This window comes from Indicator indicator, chromosome 2 (assembly GCF_027791375.1).
Source record: "Indicator indicator isolate 239-I01 chromosome 2, UM_Iind_1.1, whole genome shotgun sequence".
NCBI lineage: Eukaryota > Metazoa > Chordata > Aves > Piciformes > Indicatoridae > Indicator > Indicator indicator.
Window position 1 is genome coordinate 11,842,790 of NC_072011.1, and position 20,246 is coordinate 11,863,035.

Below are 20,246 nucleotides of genomic sequence, written 5' to 3' on the forward strand. Positions count from 1 at the left end.
GACAAGACTGTTGCTGGGACTTGGCCAGCCACACAGCCACTCCTGGTGTAGAAGAGTGGCCTGCAGTGCTAGGCACAAGATGATATTGTTTTATACAGAAACTGCCAAATTTTTGGCTTTTCAAATGATTTAACTTTTCCAGTGAAAAAGTCTAACTTCTTACGCCTCAGGTTTTGTCTTTCTTTTATAGTTTCCCAGTGAAAATGAACCCCTTACTGATATATAGTTTCCTTTATTTTTATATATATTCTCTAAATGCTGAATGACATTATATATAGCATATAGCAGTTTTGCTCAAGATGTAATTTTAGCTATACAGTAGAAATAAAGAGGAACCTTGAATCAGTAAGATGTGCAGAGAAGTATCTAAGATTACTGTTTATCCTTAAGTTAACAATTAGGTTTGCCCCCCATCACACTTCTGAAATCTGTGTTATACAGTTTTCCTGTTGAAGAGCTCAGAAGTTACTCTCCTTCTGACTTTTTACCATTCATGACACGTTTTTCTTGCTGTTTATCAGAGAAAAACTTTTCAGTCAACTGCTTGATTGAACTTGAGGACTCAATTGACTTTTTGGACCCCCTGGGTGGGATATTGGTTGGGCTTTGATGTTATTTGTTTAATAATATTATCCCCACTTCTGTTTCCAGCGTGTATTTGTTTGGGATTTGGATGAAACAATCATAGTTTTTCATTCGCTGCTTACAGGATCCTATGCACAGAAGTATGGCAAGGTATGTGACTGTGAATTGTGTGTCACTTCACTGTAGGAGAGCTGTCTTGCCTGCACTTTTATGTGTTTCTCACATGTTCATCATGGCTTGGATGAAGTTAGAAGGAAAGTGTACATTAAACCTCCTTTTCAGAGGGTTAATGTGAAAAAGTCAAGTGGAGAAATGAGGCACAGACCCAAAGCACAATAAATGTGGCAGGGCTGAAGCAGATCACAGTGTGTTAGAGGTTGGAAGGGACCTCCAGAGATCATGGGGTCCAACCCCCCTGCCAAATCAGGATCACTTAGGGTAGTCTGCACAGGAATGAATCCAGGTGGGTTTTGAAGGTATGCAGAGAAGGAGACTCCACAACCCCCTGGGGAGCCGGTTCCAGTGCTCTGTCACCCTCACTGTAAAGTTTCTCCTCAGGTTGAGGTGAAATCTTCAATATTCAAGTTTGAACCCTTTGTACCTTGTCTTCTTCCTGTGCACCACCAAAAAGAGCCTGGCCCCCTCCACTTGACACCACCCTTCAGGTATTTATAGACATTGATGAGATCCCCTCTCAGTCTTCTCTTCTCCAGACTAAACAGCCCCAGGGATCTCAGTCTTTGTTCATAGGGAAGATGCTCAAGTCCCTGTAATCGTCCTTGTGGCTCTCCGTTGGTTTCTCTCCAGCAGTTCTGTGTCTTTCTTGAACTGGGAAGCCCAAAACTGGACACAGTATTGCAGGTGTGGTCTCACCAGGGCAGAGTAGAGGGGTAGAAGAACTTCCCTAGCCCTGCTGGACACACCCTTCTTGATGCATCCCAGGATACCATTTGTTTTCTTGGCCACGAGGGCACATTGTTATTCCTTGGAGAACTTGCTGTCCACCAGCATTCCGAGGTCTCTTTCTGTAGAGCTCTTTGCCAGCAGGGAGGAAGAGAAGCAGCTGCAGCCTGGAGGAGCAGGAGCTCCCTGGGTGAGTCAGCAGCAAGCCTGATTGGACAGGTGGTCAGAGCCCAGGAAGTCCTCAAGCAAAAGCAGAAGAGACTAGTGGGAAGACCACTGTGTAGCAGCAGGAGTGGGCTTCTGTCAGGGATAAAGGCCTGAATAAAACAAAAAATTAGGGCAAATGTATGGAAAGGGAAAAACTAGGTGGGGAGAATGTTGCTATGGCCATACTGGGGTGCAGGTTTTCTAGGGGTTGTGCCATTCAAATTAATACAAAGCTATTTCTTTTTAAGAATGTAACCATGGCCATACTATGTCAGATGAAGGGCTTGTTTACCATAAGTTTCTTACCTCGTTATCCCATCCAGAATCAAGGGCTAAAGAAAAGGATATGAAAACCAATGCATTACAGACCTATTCTCCATGCCCACTTCCCCAACCAGTAGGCTAGAAATGCCCAAAGCCAGAACCTGTAGATTATAACCACAGATGGGCCAGTCCTCTGTGTTTTGGGACAGCTGTTTATAACTATTAAAAGAGAGACCTAATAGGAAAACTCATCTGCCCAGACAGAAATCTGAATTATTTGAACACTAAGTATAGTTATGCATGTCTTCTGAAAAACAGCCTGGCTTGTTTTGCAGCCTCACAGTGCCAAGTCAGTGCAGTTTTCAGCACTCTGTCAAAAGCTCCTCTCTACTGTTTTTTAAAACACTCTAACAACTGTTTTTTAAAACACTGTAACAACAACTGTCAGAATCATTCTTAACTTGCAGTTATCCAAACAGGAGGGAAACGTAACTGAACATGAACATTTCTGTCACTTTTGAGTGTAGCCCATGGAGTGCCATAGAAATTGCTGGATTGCCCCTGCAGGGCAGTCATTCATTTCATGCCTTTTGGATTGTGCTCTTAAGATGTTTACATCTCCTGCACTATCTCACATAATATATGACTAAAGTCTAAGTCAACTTTAATGCAGAGTTTTACCATCAGAACACATTTTACAGCTCACAAACTTCTGTGGTTAACTTTGAAAACTGCCTTAGAGACAGAAACAGAAATTAATTTGTCCTGGTTTCTTGCTTTGTTTTGAGTAGGGATTTTTTAAATCCCAGTACTATTGTTCTTTAAGACTCCATGCAGAGTCCTTAGAAACAGCAATGGGATATAAACACCCAGTAGAACAGACAGCAGAGAAAGCTGGCTTGTGTAAATCAAGAGTATCTCAAGCACAGTGAAATTAATGTAACTATGCTACTAAGATCAGCATCAGTCAACAAATGTCATGAACTATAAAGCAAAAGGAGAGAAATTCTTAAGTATAATTCTTTTTTGGTTTATTTTGGTACTAATAGATGGTAACCACACAAGAAGGGAAATGCATTTGTTTCCAGAGACTAAAATAAAAGTAGTAGACTTTTTCCTTCCTGCAGTGACTATCTTTGCCATATTTATGAAGAACTCATTGTAAGGTTAATTGCCTATGAAACTCAAATATGTATTTTATTGACTGAAAGGTGGCAGGAGCAGTAGGAAAGAGAATACAGGTAGAGCTTATCATGAGTAGGCTTTAAGTTTTGCATGTCGTTGAAGTGTGCCTAAACTTCAGATGGAATGTGTCTGAGTTCCTAAGTTCCTAAGTACAGCTGGACCTCAGTGTCTGGTGCATAACCTCTCTAGGAGATGTGGCCCTTATCTTTTCTGCATATGATTTCCATCTGTAAACAAGTATTTAATCCACACTAAAGTCTGGATTGTTATGAGAATTGGGTCTCTATGAGAGCAAACACTCTGTGATGTGAGGTGCTCAGTGGAAATCTTGTGAGCACATGGGTATTTCAAAAGTATTGAGAGATCTGTTTATACTGGAAAGGTTGTATAAAATTGTGCTTCACCCTGAATAAATAGTGTAAAATAATTCTGACACTAAATTATTTCATTGCAATGGTTTAAAAAAGAAACAAACATGTTATGCAGATGCACAGCTGTGCATACTATGTTCTTTCACATGTATTTTGTGAGCCCATTTGTATAAATCAAGCATGCAAAAAAAAATTACAGGAAAAGCAGATGTTTCCCCTTCTCCATATTTAAATATTCTAAGTGACATTAGTAAGTCTACAATGTGAACATTGCTTTAAGGGAAGGCATGTTCTTATACCAAGTGTGCTCATTTAATATTTTCAAGGAGTGAGATGCTGTGCTTAGAGGTAGTGTGAATATACAAACAGTGAAGGAGATTCACTTTCAGTTATTTCACATCTACTTCTCGACATGTAAACTTTCAGTTCCCTTTTCCACTAGTTCTTTATGCTATTTCTTGAAAAACAGAGTAAAAATGAAACATTGATAAGTTAATTTTTCAGTCTCTCTGCTCTCTTGCAATCCAGGCTGCACAGGGAGAAGAGATGCAGCATGTGGAGGTGGCCATCGTTCTGTTATGGCCAGGTTGGGGAACAAATGTATGAGCACAAGAAAGCTTGAGGCAAACCAGGAGACAAACAATTTCTCTTTCAAAAAATGTCTACAGTTTAACAAGGGATTGGAGCAGAACAGGAAAAGGAAAGCAAAACCCACATCCCCATAGACAACAGGGGCATTTGTTGTCAGAGATTATGTGGGAAGGCCTGGATTCAGTAGAAATATTTCAGGTCATGTATTTGTCAACAAAACAGATTTCTGACTTTTGCCTGAGGATTTCTGAGGTTGAGAACAGACACTCTCCTTGGTACATACTTTGGATGGTGTACTAAGTATCTGATATTAGAATAATATAGGGATGTTATGATAGCCATGTTAGAAACTAAACTAAACATGCTGAAAGATGTCACTTGTTAGATGCAACTCTGAACATCTCATTAAAAGCACAGAGTGAATTGCAGCTTCCCATTTGGGCACCAGCAGAGCATAGCTTTGCACTCAAGTGGAAGAGATTTGGCCAAAGGTTGGTCAGTGAATCACTTTGATATTTAAAATACAAAACTCATCCAGGGGAATATTTTGTGGTTTGCTGTTTTATACCTGTGGGTGTTTCTGTCTGAGTTTTGGTGTAGTGGTTGTTTTATTGGGCTGGTCAGAGCTAACATAAAAAGAGAATAAAAAAACTACAATAGACCTCTGTTAGGTTTCAGAGAAACTGTGCTGCCTCTCAGTAGTCAGAGTACCTCTCACTGTTCAGCTCATCTGCTTGTCTGCTTCGTACTTTGTAAAACTAGTACATTTCTATTTTTAATTATTTACTGCAGTAGCAAATTATGAACATTGGCATTCGAGCTGTTATTTTATGACTTGTGTGGCTGGTGATGGTTTTTGCAGCTGAGCACCAGTTGGCAGATACAGTTTTCTACAGCGCTGAGCTCTTAAGTGAGGATTTGTTGATGTGACAGGACATGTGTTAGGAGATGTCATCATCTGTTAAAAGTTTATGAGGTACATTCTTATTCCCTGTGAACAGTGTGTATTATTTGTTCCATTGCATTCCAGTTATTCTTGCTTCTTTAAGACTGATTATAAGCTGGAGTTTTGTTTACCTCAAAGCAATTTATATTTTGTCCATTTCTCCCAGGTCAATCCAGAGGGCAAGGATGCCCAAATAAATGGTGTGACTCAAGGTACACTGGTTAAAAAAAAAAAAAAAGTCCTTTGTGACCTTAGAAATGGGGGACTCTGATTTCCAAATGCAAAAGTAAAAACAAACCCACACTTAATGATCACATTTGGACATTTTGCTATCATTGCCAATGACAGAAAGTTGTAGTGTAGGCCACACTAAGCATGCACTCTTCTCTGGATAGGACTGAAGCTTGTTGTTGCTCACTCTCTGCTTTTCTAGTCATTAAACAGAAGAACTTTGTCACCATTAGTACCCATGAGGGCATTCCCAAGTTCACTCATAAATGTGTTTTTATCTGCCTGTATTAACAGTGTATCTCTCATGACCCCCAGTTATCCTCTCCATCCACTCCACTGTTCGAGACCTCTGTCTCCACTTTCCTACCTCCTTCTAGAGACTCTGGAACAGAAACTTCCTATGGAGTGTGTGAGTTTTCCTTCATCAGCCACCAGATGCAGTTAAGAAGAGAAGTATTCTCTTCCTCCATTGCCACCCACATGTAGCTCTCCTGGGAACAAGTCTGCCCTATGAGAGAGAAAGAGCTACATTTGAGATTCCTACATAATGTAGGGAAATGTCTTTAAGCTAAAAATATTGGTAACTAACTTTTGCATTTTCCCAGAGGTTGATTTTGTTACAAGTCTGTTCAGGATAGTTACCCACTGAATATCCATTTTTACAATATTGTTCCTATATTTTACTTGTTTTCCTGCTTATTTTTAAGGCTTCATGCATACAAATTCCTGTCACAATGAATCTATGTGACAGTCTATATATCTTTTTTTTCCTGAATTTTTACACAAACCAGTTTGGTGTGTTTGTTTCCAAGAAATTGAATTATTTTGAACATCTTACGCTGAAACCTGACCCTCTGAGACATACTAAATAGGTGTCCTCCACTAATGGACACTGAGCTTTTGGGGTTTTATTCCAGTCACTTTTGTCTTGGTCAAAACATTTAACTATTGGTTCTCCCAGGATATTTTTATGTAGTCTCCCAGGAGGCATTCCAGTGGATGGACCAGTCTAGTACAGAAGTCCACAGACAGACAGTCTGGCTCCAGCTTAGTGCTTTCATACTAATGTAACTAAAGCAATTTGTATTTTGGTATACAGAGGTGCTGATTCTTTTGCATGCTAATGATATCTGGCTAAAATCATGCCAAAGAGTTCTTTCTTTTGCAAATGATCTAGGGAAAACTTTAAGGATCTTTTTTTTTAATTATTGTTTCCTCTTCTGTGTGTGCTTGTGCAGTGCAGCACAAAATAACTGTTTTGGCAGAAGTTCAGTCTGCCTCTTACTCCGTTTCTCAGTCTGCTGTGCTCAAATCCGTATCAGCTGCATGTTTCGTGCTTTATTTTCAACACTCAGTTCTTTATGACACTTGAGTCAGTCTGCAAGTTCTGCTTCAAGTTCAAAGAGTGAAACACTGATTGGGATGTTCTTCCACATCTTGCAAACGTTATAAAACCACAAGACCCTAACAAATCTGCTTTCTCAGTCTATTTTTGTATGCGAAGGGATGAACTTAACATGGCAGAAGCTGGAATGTGATGTTTAATTCTTGTTAAACAGTTGCAGTGCAGGTTTTGGCCAATTTATTAAAGGAAGAATTGTTCACGTCTCAAGAATTCAATTCCAGTGACTCTTCTTAGCAGAAGTTGTTATGGAGAGATCCCAGATTGATTTCATGCTAAGCTGAAATGAATTCCCTTTGCTTTATTTTACATATAGTACCTAGCAATATCCTACACATGCCTTTGTCGAAACAGGAATGTAGGAAATCTCATTTTAAGAGCAATAAAAGTCAGGCATAGTTGGTTACCAAAATACTACTAATAAGAAAATCATAAAAGCTTTGTCACATTTACATCTTTCAACTACACTAGACAAAGCAGGAAATTGTGATACATAGTTGGTAGTTTCTGTAAAAACAAATTGGATTATAATGGAATATGGTATAGCAAATTTCCGCATTTAAGTCTACTTTTACCCAGGAAGGAGGGGGTAGGGGGGTGGGAAAGAGACTGAGAATCAAAAGTCTGAGATTCCAGTCTTGGAAGCACTCCAGTGAATAACTTAACTCACATAAATAATAATGAGTTACCACCTGTGCATAAAGTTCGTAGGATTGAAATAAAGTATTGCAAATAACTTGTACCAGGAAGAGAAACTTTCAATTTACTGTGCACAGAAAAAAAAAATACAAAAGAAAGGAAAGACACACATGTTTATATGTGATGACACTTTGATAAAAACATTATGGCTTGATGAGGAATCTCATGAGACCAGAGTATTCTGATGATTTGTGTTCTAAGAATCTTAGGAGAGTTTTTGCAAATCTGTTAATGTTTGCTCTTAATCATCCCCTTTGAAACTGACCTTTGCATTTGCTGCTATTTTCAGCCATGTGACTTTCAGATCCAGTGGATATAACTGCAGAAGACATAGGGGATGAAGTTATGTTACTAGGAACTGCATTTGGGTTTTACTTCAGAAAGGTAGTCTAGACCAGTTGAAGGGTCAACATGAAAATACTCCTTTTCACTGCCAGAGAAAAGGTCTAGCTTTGGATCATTACAAATTCTTGTACCCTCTTCTCCCCTTCCAGTCTGTTTTTTTTTTCAAGAGCAAGGGTCAAAACATGTGTGCATTTATGATTTTACCATTAATTAGTTTTTAAGTGCTTGAGGGCAGAAGCCATCTTTTATTCTGTTGTTGTGAAGCCCTAGAGTTGCAGCCGTCTGATCCTGATTGGGAAGCCTTTGATCCTAATACTAACAAATGATTATTTGAGGCTTTGTGTGATTTTGTTGCCAGATGCTGGTAAACCTTTAGACTTTTCATTTCAAGGTATTTAAGAAGGGGTTTCTGAAAACTGTTTAGTGTCAATCAGAATTTAAATGAATAAACACAGATTTTTTTTTTTTCTTCTTCTTACTTTAACGAGGATCACATCAATTTTAGAAATCCATTGCAGAACACCTAAGAAGGTTTACTGAGCCCCACAAGCTCTGGTAGATGATTAAGGCAATGATAAGACTAGTTGCCAGGTGTCAACTAAGCAATCAGGAAGCGTCCATGTGTGTTCTTACTCTGAAACAAATGTAAGGTAATGCAAATTGGCTTAACCTCTTTCCTAGCAAGCCTAGCAAAGTTAAATTAATTATCTCACATTTACTCTATACTAAATGCTCTCAGAGAAATTGTTATAGCAGACTTTGTTGAGTGAATACTTGCAATAAAATCATAAAGGAGAGCCTGGAAATGTATCTGTGAGTGCCTGCTTGGAAGAAGGGCAAATATCAAGACAGAGAATGGCAAAATACAGGGTTTGAAGATACTTGCTGGAGCAGCAGAAAGTGTAGGAAAGTGATATGAGCCTAAACATAGGCAAGGCAGTGATGATTTATGGGAAGTGAAACTCCATTTGGGGAAATAGGTATAGATCCAGTCCATCCTTTGTATTTTTCTAAAGCAGAGACATTGTAAATTGAAAAGACCTCTTAAATCACAGCTTCCTATCACAGTGTAGGATAATTGCTTACTAAGTCATCATTTCGTAGCGGTCACTACCTTTTCTAGTCCAGTTTAGCATGACCTTGGTGAGGAATTCTGTATGCCCAAAACTTGGGAAGAAAAGCCAAGAGATCAGAGGAGCTGCACAGTGAACTGGGTGTCATATGAAGTAACTTTTTTCCTACCTCTGCTGCTGACTCAGAGCATTGGGTTAAAAAAATTAGTGCTCTGTGACTCAAATTCTTTTCAGCCCACAATTGACAGGCAAGATACTTGCATATATTTTCAAGGGACTCAGGGATGAAAAATTTACTATATTTTCGTAGTAATAAACACTGGTTTTCTTGGATATGTCGTTTGTGAGAAGTTCCTCTCCTGTTTACAGCCACCTTTATGCAGATTTACATCTGGCCACCAGAGTTTCCCCTGTCACTTCACTCAGGTTACAAATGCCTTGACTTGCAAAAAACTTGATGTTTCAACATCCCCAGCTACCCAAATGTTCTCACACAGGTTGAGTAGTCCCTTCTTATAGTGTTCTATTAAAATGGCTTGCTAATGAAAGGATTTTACATAAATTTCTTGCAGTGATAGTTTTTCAAAACACTGTGCACAGCAGTTTTAAAAGTAATTCTGATATAATAGAAATGCTTTTAAGTGGTTAACCTTACTTTCTTTTTTTCAAGGATCCACCAATGGCAGTGACCCTTGGACTGCGAATGGAAGAAATGATTTTTAATCTTGCTGACACACATTTATTTTTTAATGATTTAGAGGTAAGAATCAACATAATCACCATTATTCCTGGGTTTTGCTGTGTTAGTGTTTGTTGTGTGTGACATTTTCTGCCTATCTAGACTTTGAGTTGTTTAATCAGAGGGAGGTTAGTCTGGTGGCAGTGACTTCTTGTGGTGCCAGAGTCCTTCCATGAAACAGGGTAAGACTGCCCTTTCCTCTCTTTGTCCCATGGCCTCTTTTCATTTTCCATGGATTTAGAGCTGTCTGCAGTCTTTTCCAGGAGGGAGACATATCTGCCTCCCATTCTTTCTCTTGAAGTTCTCTTGCTTTCAGTGGATGCCATCATCTGACCACAAAAGACTGTGTTCTTCTCCTCACATACCTGAGCAGCCTTGTGGCCACAATCCCTCCTTTCTTGCTCAAAGGTAGAATATTCTTCAGTTACCTCAAAGACTGCAGCATCAGAGAGCTGGGACTATTGCAGTCATCAGTGATGTCTCTTCCCAAAGTAACAAGGCAACCACATGTTTTGTCACCAAGTGCCCAAGGTGTGCAATTTAGCATCTGCTCAGAAAACAAAGAAACCTCTTTCTAGGGAGCAACCGCTGTGGACTACTCACCTGTCAGAAGTACACAACAGATGGACTGCTGTAGGGACAGCAGCCTGGGAAGAAGGCTTAACAGCTGAGCTTCACAGACTTTCCATTTCACTCCAGGAGTTCAAATCCATTAATGTGGAGAGTGATATCATGTATGCCAAGACACAGAGGGAGAATAGTTAATTAAACTATGGGGTTTTCAGTCCTTACCCTGGCCTAAATCACTTCTTCCCCTAGTTGTAGTGGAACCCAGAGTTTCCACCATGGACAGAGATATTTTGCCACTAATGGCAGTTGGAAGACTGGGGTTTTATTTGAAATGCCAGGGAAAGGTTTCTGATAAGTGAATAGAAAAAATGAGGATAAGTCAGATTTTTTACATTCCCAGGGACATTGATTTTTCTAGTGTGCACTTCTTTAGTTACTTCATTTACTGGAGGCAATAAGAAAAGCAGAAACTGCCAGGCTGTAGTTGTCTTTGTCATCCCTTGCAGACCTCATTTTATTCTTAGCTCTTTTTAAGTCAAGAAACTGGGATCTGCGTCTCCTTATATCTGAGCTGCACTTCTCCCTAGCAGCAGAAATCTAAGGAAGTAAAGCCATGGGCATGTCTTCAGCAGTCAGTGTTTCATTGCAGTCACAGTGACTTGACAATGCAAGTGCATTTGCTGAATGTTCTCCTTCTGGTGCCCTGTACTGGGAGTAGATTCCAAATCAATTTTTCAAAGCATTGCTTAAGTTTCTCTCTAGCAGACCTTTGCCCTTACATGTTCAGAGTTCATGTGGCACCCAGTGAATTTTAAGCCTCTCAGTAGCATACATCCAGAGTCCTTCAATCTAGTACTGAATTCAAGTGGAATTGTTAAGCAAAAAGGAGCCTTGCCCTCTTTCCATTCCTCTTTCTTTGTAGATGTGAGGTTCAGCAGTCATAGGTGGATTATCACATTTTTTATATTCTTCATGGGGTGTTTTTAATATCCTGTCCAAAAATTCACACCCTACCTCATTCCAGAGCTTGAAGAGAATCCAAGCAGTTTTTTGTTTCAGATAAATCCAAAAATACTCCTTGGGGACTCTCTCAGAGAGTCTCATAACTCAGCCGATTTGATTTGATTACAACCAATTTCTATATGCAATTAAGTATTTTCTATCCCAGAATTCATCTTTGTTTCAAAACCAACTCTGATAAGCAACAATTAACCTCCTGGCTCCAGACAGGACAAGTGTGGTGTACTAATGAATTTATATTCCAGTAACATTGAGTCCATTCACTACATCCTGTAGGCTTTCTTTTTTTCCATCTTGATTATGAACACTTCATACCAGGGACTAGTAATAATAACCAAATTATTGAAAGCTATCACATGGAAAAATAAAGTTTTCTTTCGTCTATGCAAATCTGTCTCACTAGAATGACTGCTGATGCAGAAATTCCAGTCTGCTGAGACATTCCCCACTGACCCAGTAACCCATGTTCTAATCAGCCAAGATGCACTTTTATTTCAGGCTAGGCTGTTCTCCAGCTATTTCATTCTCAGTGTATAAATTTTAGTTAGCATGAGAAATATCACTTGGGAGGGCATTTGGTGGTTTGCCATCAAAACAGGAGTCTAGTGCTCTAGAAAGTTCATGTGCCTAAACAGTACTTAGAGATGGGACTCAGTTCTGTAATAATACCTTGGCTAATGTTCTCAGCTAGGTAAGGAATAGAATTAAGATTATTTTATTAATTTTAAGATAGCTTTAAAAATGTTGGTGGGGCATATATGCATGCAAAAACCCCCACTAAAATTTCTGCAAACTGCAAGTCGGAATTTGGACATCAATCTTCCAGCCCCATTATCCCCTTCCACTCTCAGGATGATGATGAAGAATGTTTATTTCAAATAAACTGAATTATGTTTTCATTTTTATGAGAATCCTACCACCTTTTAGATGAGATTTTATAATTATTTTTTTCTTATTTGAAATAAAAATGAGCAATAAAAATTAGGATTCAGATCAGCCTCAGAATTTGGGAGGCAGGGCAAACTAGTTTTAACAGAGCATGGGGTATATACACATAAAAAAGGCTGTTTTGCATTGCCTGAGAGAGCATGGTGCTGAATATCCTCTCAATAATAACATTTCCATGTTCAGTGTGGTGAGTCAGTGTTTTTACTGGATAATGAAATTATTATCCATTCCAGGAGAGTAATTTTTATGGATGATTTCTTGATTCTGTAGTCTCAAATTTTCAGGCTCTAAAAATTACTGCAAAAAATTGACTGCATGCAGATAAAATTTAAATTAGCATTGCTGCAAGCAAAAGCCAGTTACTGCACGTAGATTCCTTTCCTCTACTCTCAGTAACAGGAAATATATTTTATCTTTCTTAGTTTTGACCTTGCACTGACAATGAGATTCTAGGATTTGAGTGTAGCCAGTACTATAGATGATACAGAAAGTATTTTAACTTAACATTTAATGTAATAGAAAGCATAAAGTAACAGAGTTCCACCCTGCAATTGTTTGGTATCTTTCACAAGGAAGCTCAAATGTAGTGTTGTACTACTAGTTTTCTCTTCCTTTCAGGAAAAGCAGAGAATTATCTCAAATCTGCTCAAGCCATCTGCTCTTTCTTTCTTCTTTCTTTCTTTTTTTTTTCCCCAAAATGTTTTTTTTCACACCACATAAGTGATTTTGTAAAATGTAAGCACTTTAGTTGAAGTAGGTTAATAAACAAGAAAACAAAGTAAAGCAAAGCAGAGAGTGGTGGACATGTTAAGTTTGTTGTTGGTCTGTAAATCTCTCTTGCCAGTAGGTTGAGGAGATGAGCCCTAGGTCCAAGAGGAGAATAGGAAGGGAGAAGAGGAGGAAGCTGGTCAGCGCTGTTGGGTTTGATCCCCTTATAAACTGAACAAGTTTCTTGCAGGGACAAGGAGCAAGTAATCAGAAAGCTGTGCATTCCCCTTATCTCCTGTTCCTAGAGTCAGTGAACAAACAGATAAAATCAAAGTAAACAGCTAAGCCTTTGCCACCTGCTCATATTTAATTTAATAATGACATTATCAACAGAACAGTTACCTGGAATTTTCAAGGCTGGGACAATGCAGTTTAAAGCCTTGAGAAAACCCAAACAGCAGCAGACATTCCTTCTTAGCCCTCAGGGTTTCTGTGTGCCCTCCTTTTAATTTGTAAATCTTCAAATCCATAGGACTGATTTTTAAACTTTTGAAATTATGTTATGCTTTGACCAGTTCCAGGGAAATCTGTGACAGTGATTAGGATGCCAGATACTGCAAAATATAGACTAGGAATTTGTCCCAGTGGGGACTTCCATCTTATTTTTGAGTCTCTCTTCTACATTTGGTATAGTTGTATTTTTCTTTTTTCTGGAGTGTAATAAATAAGTATAAAGAAAATAATCTTTCATTTCAGCTGCTCCTTCCCCTTTTCTTTCTCTTTGTATCTTCTATTTACATCCCAAAGCAGATTCTTTAAAATATTCTACAGCTCAAGATAATTGCCTCAGACAGACACAAGAAAATTGTATTTCTCCAGTGGGGAGAAGAATGATTCATTCCTGTTCCATGAGCACAGCTCTTTCATGCCTGTCTTAATGGCTTAATCCCAATATGCAGTGTTTGGCCCCTCATTCTTTCAGTCATAACACAAATTTCCAATTATGATTCCTTGTATGATGCAACAAAATAATGTACTTCAAAATGAAATGATATGTATTTATTTTATACAAAAAATTGCTAGTTTATTTTTGTAACAACTTTGGTTAGAAGTAGTAAGTTTTTATTTGGTACAAAGCAAACAGAAAGAAGAAATGGTATTTCCTCAAATTCACACTCTAGGAACTTGTGGCATACACATTTGGAAATCACTCCCCCCATTGCTCTTTATCCTTTAACTGGACAATTTAGCATTGGTATGAGATTTAGGATTGCAAATTCCTGCATGTCACAAAGAGTCTGAATTAAGCACTGCTTGTCAGCAGCTTTATTTGGCATAAGTGACTCAAGAAGGCTCAAGAAAGCAACTTTATTTGGCTCAAGTGACTCATGAGGCACAAGAAAGCTCAACCTCATTTTGCCTAAGTGATGAGATTAAATTACCAGAAAACATTAGGTGAGGAGCAATTCTAAATGCATCCTTGAAGTCTTTCATAAATTATTTTAAGGTTATATTAATCAGCTATTTTAAATATTTTTAAATTACTTACATACAAGAAAGTAAAATCTCCAGACACTGAATTTCAAATGCCTCCATCTTTCAGTCAGGATGTTAATTACAGCAACTACAGAAAACAGTAATGCAATGCCTGGTCATATTTACTGTTGCTTGATGGAGTGTTTATTTATTTGTCCTATCTTTCTGCTGTAACCACTGTGCAGAACAGGGTATTTGGTAGCTATCCCAATTATAAAGCCATCTTGGAGGGGAGTTCAGTTTTCCAGTGTACCTCAGTTCCCTGGAGTTACTTCCATGCCTTCTGAAACCAGGAAATACTGAAGTTTTCCAGGACTGCTTGATTATCTGTGATTTTTCCAGCCAAAGGCATTTGGATAAACGAATGTGATAAGCATCCAGGCTCGCAGAGATTTAACAGAGGTGATAATGCCTGTTGAAGTTCATCATCACTAGCTTTTAGGAAGTGGGGAAATAAGGTTTAGGTGATTTTGAAATACTAGTAGGCTAAAAAGACTATGAAAGAGACTTGAAATTGTTGGGGCTTTTTTTGCAATTAAAATTATTTTAATCTAGAGAGACACTAAAATTACGGATTGCTTTTCTAAAGGTCTGTTTTAACTAGGGATTTACACAGTGTGGGAGCTGAACGTTGTTTTCTTTTCAAGAAGCTGATGGCGATAGGAAGCTGTAGGTGTGCCTATAGCGCCATCTTCTGGTGCAGTTAGTGGCCTGCACTGATCATTTCTTATCCCAGCTAAGTGCATTCATAAGACGATTTATCATTTGGGCTTTTTTCCAACAGGAGTGTGATCAAGTTCATATAGATGATGTTTCTTCTGATGATAATGGACAAGACCTAAGGTGAGATATAGTATTTGTTTCTTTTCTTTTTTTTTTTCTTGAAAGATTAAATAAATTGAGCATTTACAGGAATACATTGTATTTATTTTTACTGTATTTTGGGTGTTTGCAGTACCTACAGTTTTGCAACTGATGGCTTCCATGCAGCTGCAAGTAGTGCAAACCTTTGTCTGCCAACAGGTGTAAGAGGAGGGGTTGACTGGATGAGGAAGCTGGCTTTCCGTTACAGAAGAGTAAAAGAGTTGTATAATACTTACAAGAACAACATAGGAGGTGAGTTTGTCAAAACCAATTTAGAGTGCTGATCAGGTTGAAGTTCATTAAAAATAACTGATACCAAGGGAATGTACCTTGGAAGCTAGAGTGAACAGAAAGTGATGTGACTGTTGAAAGCTACTGACTGTAACGGCAGGAGAACCAGATACGGGGAAACCATGCAGGTTTTTGTTTAGCTTCCACAGAACTCATTTTTATCCTTCAGAGCCATCTTAGTTATACTCACCTTACTGATTTGTTGAGCCACTTACTCCACCTGAAATATGCTGTGATTTTAGGAAAGAGGTTATATAGTGTCCACATCACAAATTGGTTGTGGCTGGTGTTTCCCGTCATACATTTTCATAAACTGGTTGGTAACAACATACTGCCTGATAAACTCTCTGCTGAGTGTCTGCTTAGTCTGTTTTCACCAGTGGATGCCAGAAGACTCTAGCAATGCTATGCCACTAGCCCCTTTTGTTGACCCTGTAGCTTACAGAGTTAATTTTATTAGCAAGAAATTCGAGAGCTTTCTTGTGAATGTTTTCATTCATGGACTCAGTCGTGTCTATGCCAGCAGGCTTATAGGAAATCAAGCAGTAAAACTGAAAGAATCTGTTCTGGAGAGTCCTATGTGACTTGTAGAGACAGACAGCCCTCTTCTGAGGAGGGCAATGTGTCAACTGACTCCCTCAAGAAGAGACTGTAAGAACAAGGAATATTTAATATTCTTCAAGCATTGCTATAGCCACAACTGAGGATAAGATGAGGCTAACCCAACTGGTAAGGAGTCCAGGTGAACACTCTACCATTCCATAGGGTTTTTTCAACTCATCTGAAACATTTCACAAAGGAACTTGAAAGTCAGAGTGAAGCTTACCCTCCACAAAATCATGATGTTCTTTTAGCCCTTCCTGCAGTCTCATGGGAACAGGAAGCAGTGCAACTATTATGTGAATCTGAAATACATGTTTTTTCTCGTAGTATTTCAGAATTTTCATTTGCCACAGGAAAAAGCAATAGGACCAGAGGCTGATAGTAGATAGTTGGCTTTCACTTGCTCTGCCTTGCCCTTCATTGGTGTTATGAGTAGAGTTTTTATATATTTATAATACCTGAAACATTCTTATCCAAAAGATTACAGGGCTTCATTATATCTCCTAAGGCATCTAACATTCTAAAACTGCTGCACTTTATAAAACTTCTAACACTAGGAGGAGTTTAAGTCCAAGAGGAAACACACTAAGAGGATCATGGTACATGTAACAAGGTTTTTATTCTCTCCCACAAATCCTGCTTCTGAAATACATTCCACCGCTGGCACAACGAAATGTTTGTTCATTCATCCTCTACTTCTTTTTTAATAATATTTTTATCACACATCTATCCTTCTATTTCAATATAGCTGTTAGAAGGCAACAGAAGGCTGGATCAAACTAGGTATTTTTAGGTTGCTTCATTTCACATTCTTGAGGACAGTCATCACCACTTCTCGGGAACACAGAGTGTGAAAGAAAGAGAAAAGGGTTGCTAAAGGTCATGAAGCCTCCTTCCCTGCTTTTCCAGGACCAAATCTAAATTTAAAGTAACTCGATTCCAAAGAACATGTGTCTTAACATTCAATAGACTCTGGGTATTTTTAAAAATCTGACATTTATACCCAAAATGAAATGTTAAGGTGTTTTGAGGGACCAACTGAGATATGAGAACATTAGATGTACAGGTGTTGCAGGGCCACAAAAGGTGCTATGGTTACTGACTACAACAGGACATGAAGAGCAAGTCATCAAGCAAACAAATGCATTTCCATAGGAGTAACCCGAGGTTCACCTATGTGCAGAGTTATAAGCAGGACAGTATTAAGCTAACACAGATACTGCAAAGGCCAAGTTTGTGCTGAAGTGTTGTCTTCTGTAAGTGTCTTTGCATATCATCCCAATGGCATGGATCTTCTTGTCCCTGCCTCCAATTATTAGAGAGCAAGATATTTGTGAGGAGCTGGTTTAAAAAAAAAATGTATTTCTGAAAGATACACTTTGGAACGTAGTTAAGTATCTAAGTAGAAAAAGAATAAATAAACCAACAACCTCAGACTACTGCTTGTTATCTGCAATACTCACTGACATTCCCTTGATACAATGAAGAGAGTGATTTGCTGAGCCTTGAAGAGATTGATGTTTTCTCAAGTTCTAGTGAAATTTAAAATGAAACAATGACCATAAAAATCTATACATTCCAGTTAATGCAGATTTTAATTTAGTTTTTTTTTCCTGTTCTTGCTTTTTTACATAAAAGGACTCCTGGGTCCCGCAAAAAGAGATGCATGGTTGCAATTAAGAGCAGAGATTGAAGCTCTAACAGACTCCTGGCTAACAAATGCACTTAAATCACTATCAATTATCAGCACAAGGTATGTATTTGGGTCTACTGTAAAGAAGTTTCTAGTTTGGGACTTGTAATGGCTCTTTTTTTTTGGACATTTGAAGTTACAATAAATTTGCACCTTTAAAGAACAGAACAGGTCTGATACAACTTTTGAATAGCACATAGGAAAAATATCCATGGAAAGTGACTTAGTTTACAGTTTCTTCAATTTTCAGTGATTCCAACATTTAATAAAGTTAGTATATAGTATCGTTTATAATGTGATAAATGGCCCTGCATGCATTGAAAGGGTACTGCAGAAATTCTGAGCCAGCCTTTCATTTATTAGCTTCTGGACAGCATCCTCTGAGTTTCCTGTCTCTCTGTTCTGTCCTCCAATGTTTGTGACTATTCAGAGTGTTACATAAATACTGTGTAGATCCCCAAACACAAAAATATTTTCCCTCTATCTTTCCAGACAAACCAGTATGCTTAAGTGTATAAGTTTTCAGAAGACCAAAAATCTGTTTTAACTGCAGTAAAAGTCTGGGTTTCTATTAAGGAGACATAAAATGCATTGTTCTTTTGTAATAATAAAACTGTGAACACTGCTGCTGCTTAATCAGCCATGCAATATGTATATTATGTGAAGTGCCCCAAAATTCTGGTTTTAAACCATAAAAAAGAACAAAGTTAAGCCATCTTGACTTTTGAACACATCTGGGTAAAGACTCAGCATCAAATGGAAAGAACAAATGTGAAAAGTGAAAACTTTAGGTGAAACGTAACAACTTTTGTAATGTGTTTAACTCTCGATTGTTTATTTAACAGTGTCTTAAACACTTCAAGAGCATAAAAAAACAGGAAAAATCTATGCAATCTATTGTGTTTAGCTCTGCATCCCTGGCTGAATTGCTAGTCTTCAAAAAGACATTTGGTAATGAAGGCTGTTTGAGCTTTGATGGATAAGTCTGGAAAACTTACCAGTTTCTCAGGACTGTTAAATGATTTTCTTTTGTCTTTAAAAAGCTGTGCAGCTATAAAACTTCAGAAGCTACCTATGAGGCTGCTAACATCATCTGTATGTTAGTTGTAGGAAATTAAGTTACATTAAGGCAGAAGTAGTAGCCTAAGGTCTTGCTTGGAGTTTGTGAAAGAACCAGGAGTTAAAAAAAAAGCGCAGTTATTTGCTCTCGGCTGCATATTCACATTGTCATGCTCATGTTTTAGCCTAAAGTAGCCTGGCTCATGAGTTTTCTGTTGTGCAACTGCTAGCACAACTTCTCTATTCAAGTTTTTGTCCTCACCATTTGATGCTTCCTGAGCATTATTATTCCTAACTCTCCCTTTTCTCAGAAATATTCTTACTCTTGAAAAGTGAACGAAGTGATGTCATTGTGCAGAAATGCCTAGTGGCTGTTTATTGCTCCTCAAGACAGGAGTAACAAGTGATGCTTTCACTTCTCCTTACACATTTATTTGTCTGGTGGCTACTATCAAGTAATTGTTAACATGAAAATGATGCTTTCAAAGCATTAGAATGCCAGTTTCTGCAGGTGGTGATATGAAATAGCTGTATTTTACTGAACCCATCCTCAAGGACCTGTTTTTTATAAAGAAGTGTGGAATATTTTCTACAAATCAGGCCTGCATATGTTTTAAAGGGTTTTGCCAAAAGTTTAATGTACTTAATTTTCCTGGAAGTGATGGTGCTGAGCAGCATTGCTGTGTGAGTGAAAAGTAAATGTTGAGGAATTGTGAATATGCTTTCCACAGCTTGTTCACCTCATCAGCATTTGAGAAATGATTTTAAGCTATTGAAACTTTAACTGTTTCTCTCATTTTAGGAATAATTGTGTAAATGTGCTGGTAACAACAACCCAGCTTATCCCAGCACTTGCAAAAGTTCTGCTATACAGCTTAGGAGGAGCTTTTCCTATTGAAAATATTTACAGTGCAACAAAAATAGGTAAGAAATTTATTCCTTCATCCATTCTAACAGCACTGCATTATCAGTATTTTTTTTTGCCAGTAGTGGATGGACTCCAAGCCACTTCCCTGACACAGTGTTATAAGATTTAGACATTGCATGTGTTTGTCAATAAATTTCAAATTCAGCTTATTTTCACTGATTCCTGAGGGAGTAAAGGTCTCCATACTGATTAAAAGCATCATAAACTCCTATGTATGGTGCAGAAAACAAATGTGTGGAAAAGAATGAAGAAAAGTGTTTTGTGAAATCAAGTCTAAGCAGAACTTCTCTGTTAAAATAGTCTCTCCTCTGACCTTCAGCTCTAGGTAAGCTAGGCCACCACTTGACAAGTTTTTTCTGGAAGCACAGCATGTCAGTGATGGCAATGATGACTGTCACCAACAGAACCTGTGTTGATGGATGCCACAAAGTACTTGCCTATGCTGTTGATGACTCTATTTCTCCTGTGTATTACAGTCTGGAAAT

General features: G+C 38.3%; 1 protein-coding gene across 3 annotated transcripts in view; it reads left to right on the forward strand.

Moving 5' to 3' along the window:
• Positions 1-20,246, forward strand: part of EYA4 (EYA transcriptional coactivator and phosphatase 4) — a 49,280-nt gene that overhangs the window by 25,019 nt on the left and 4,015 nt on the right. For all 3 annotated transcript variants that reach the window (XM_054399227.1, XM_054399228.1, XM_054399229.1), the window contains 6 exons: positions 652-735; positions 9,473-9,562; positions 15,108-15,166; positions 15,279-15,439; positions 17,720-17,834; positions 19,636-19,757. In XM_054399227.1, the coding sequence (XP_054255202.1) occupies positions 652-735; positions 9,473-9,562; positions 15,108-15,166; positions 15,279-15,439; positions 17,720-17,834; positions 19,636-19,757 (631 nt within the window). The remainder of the gene's footprint in view (positions 1-651; positions 736-9,472; positions 9,563-15,107; positions 15,167-15,278; positions 15,440-17,719; positions 17,835-19,635; positions 19,758-20,246) is intronic.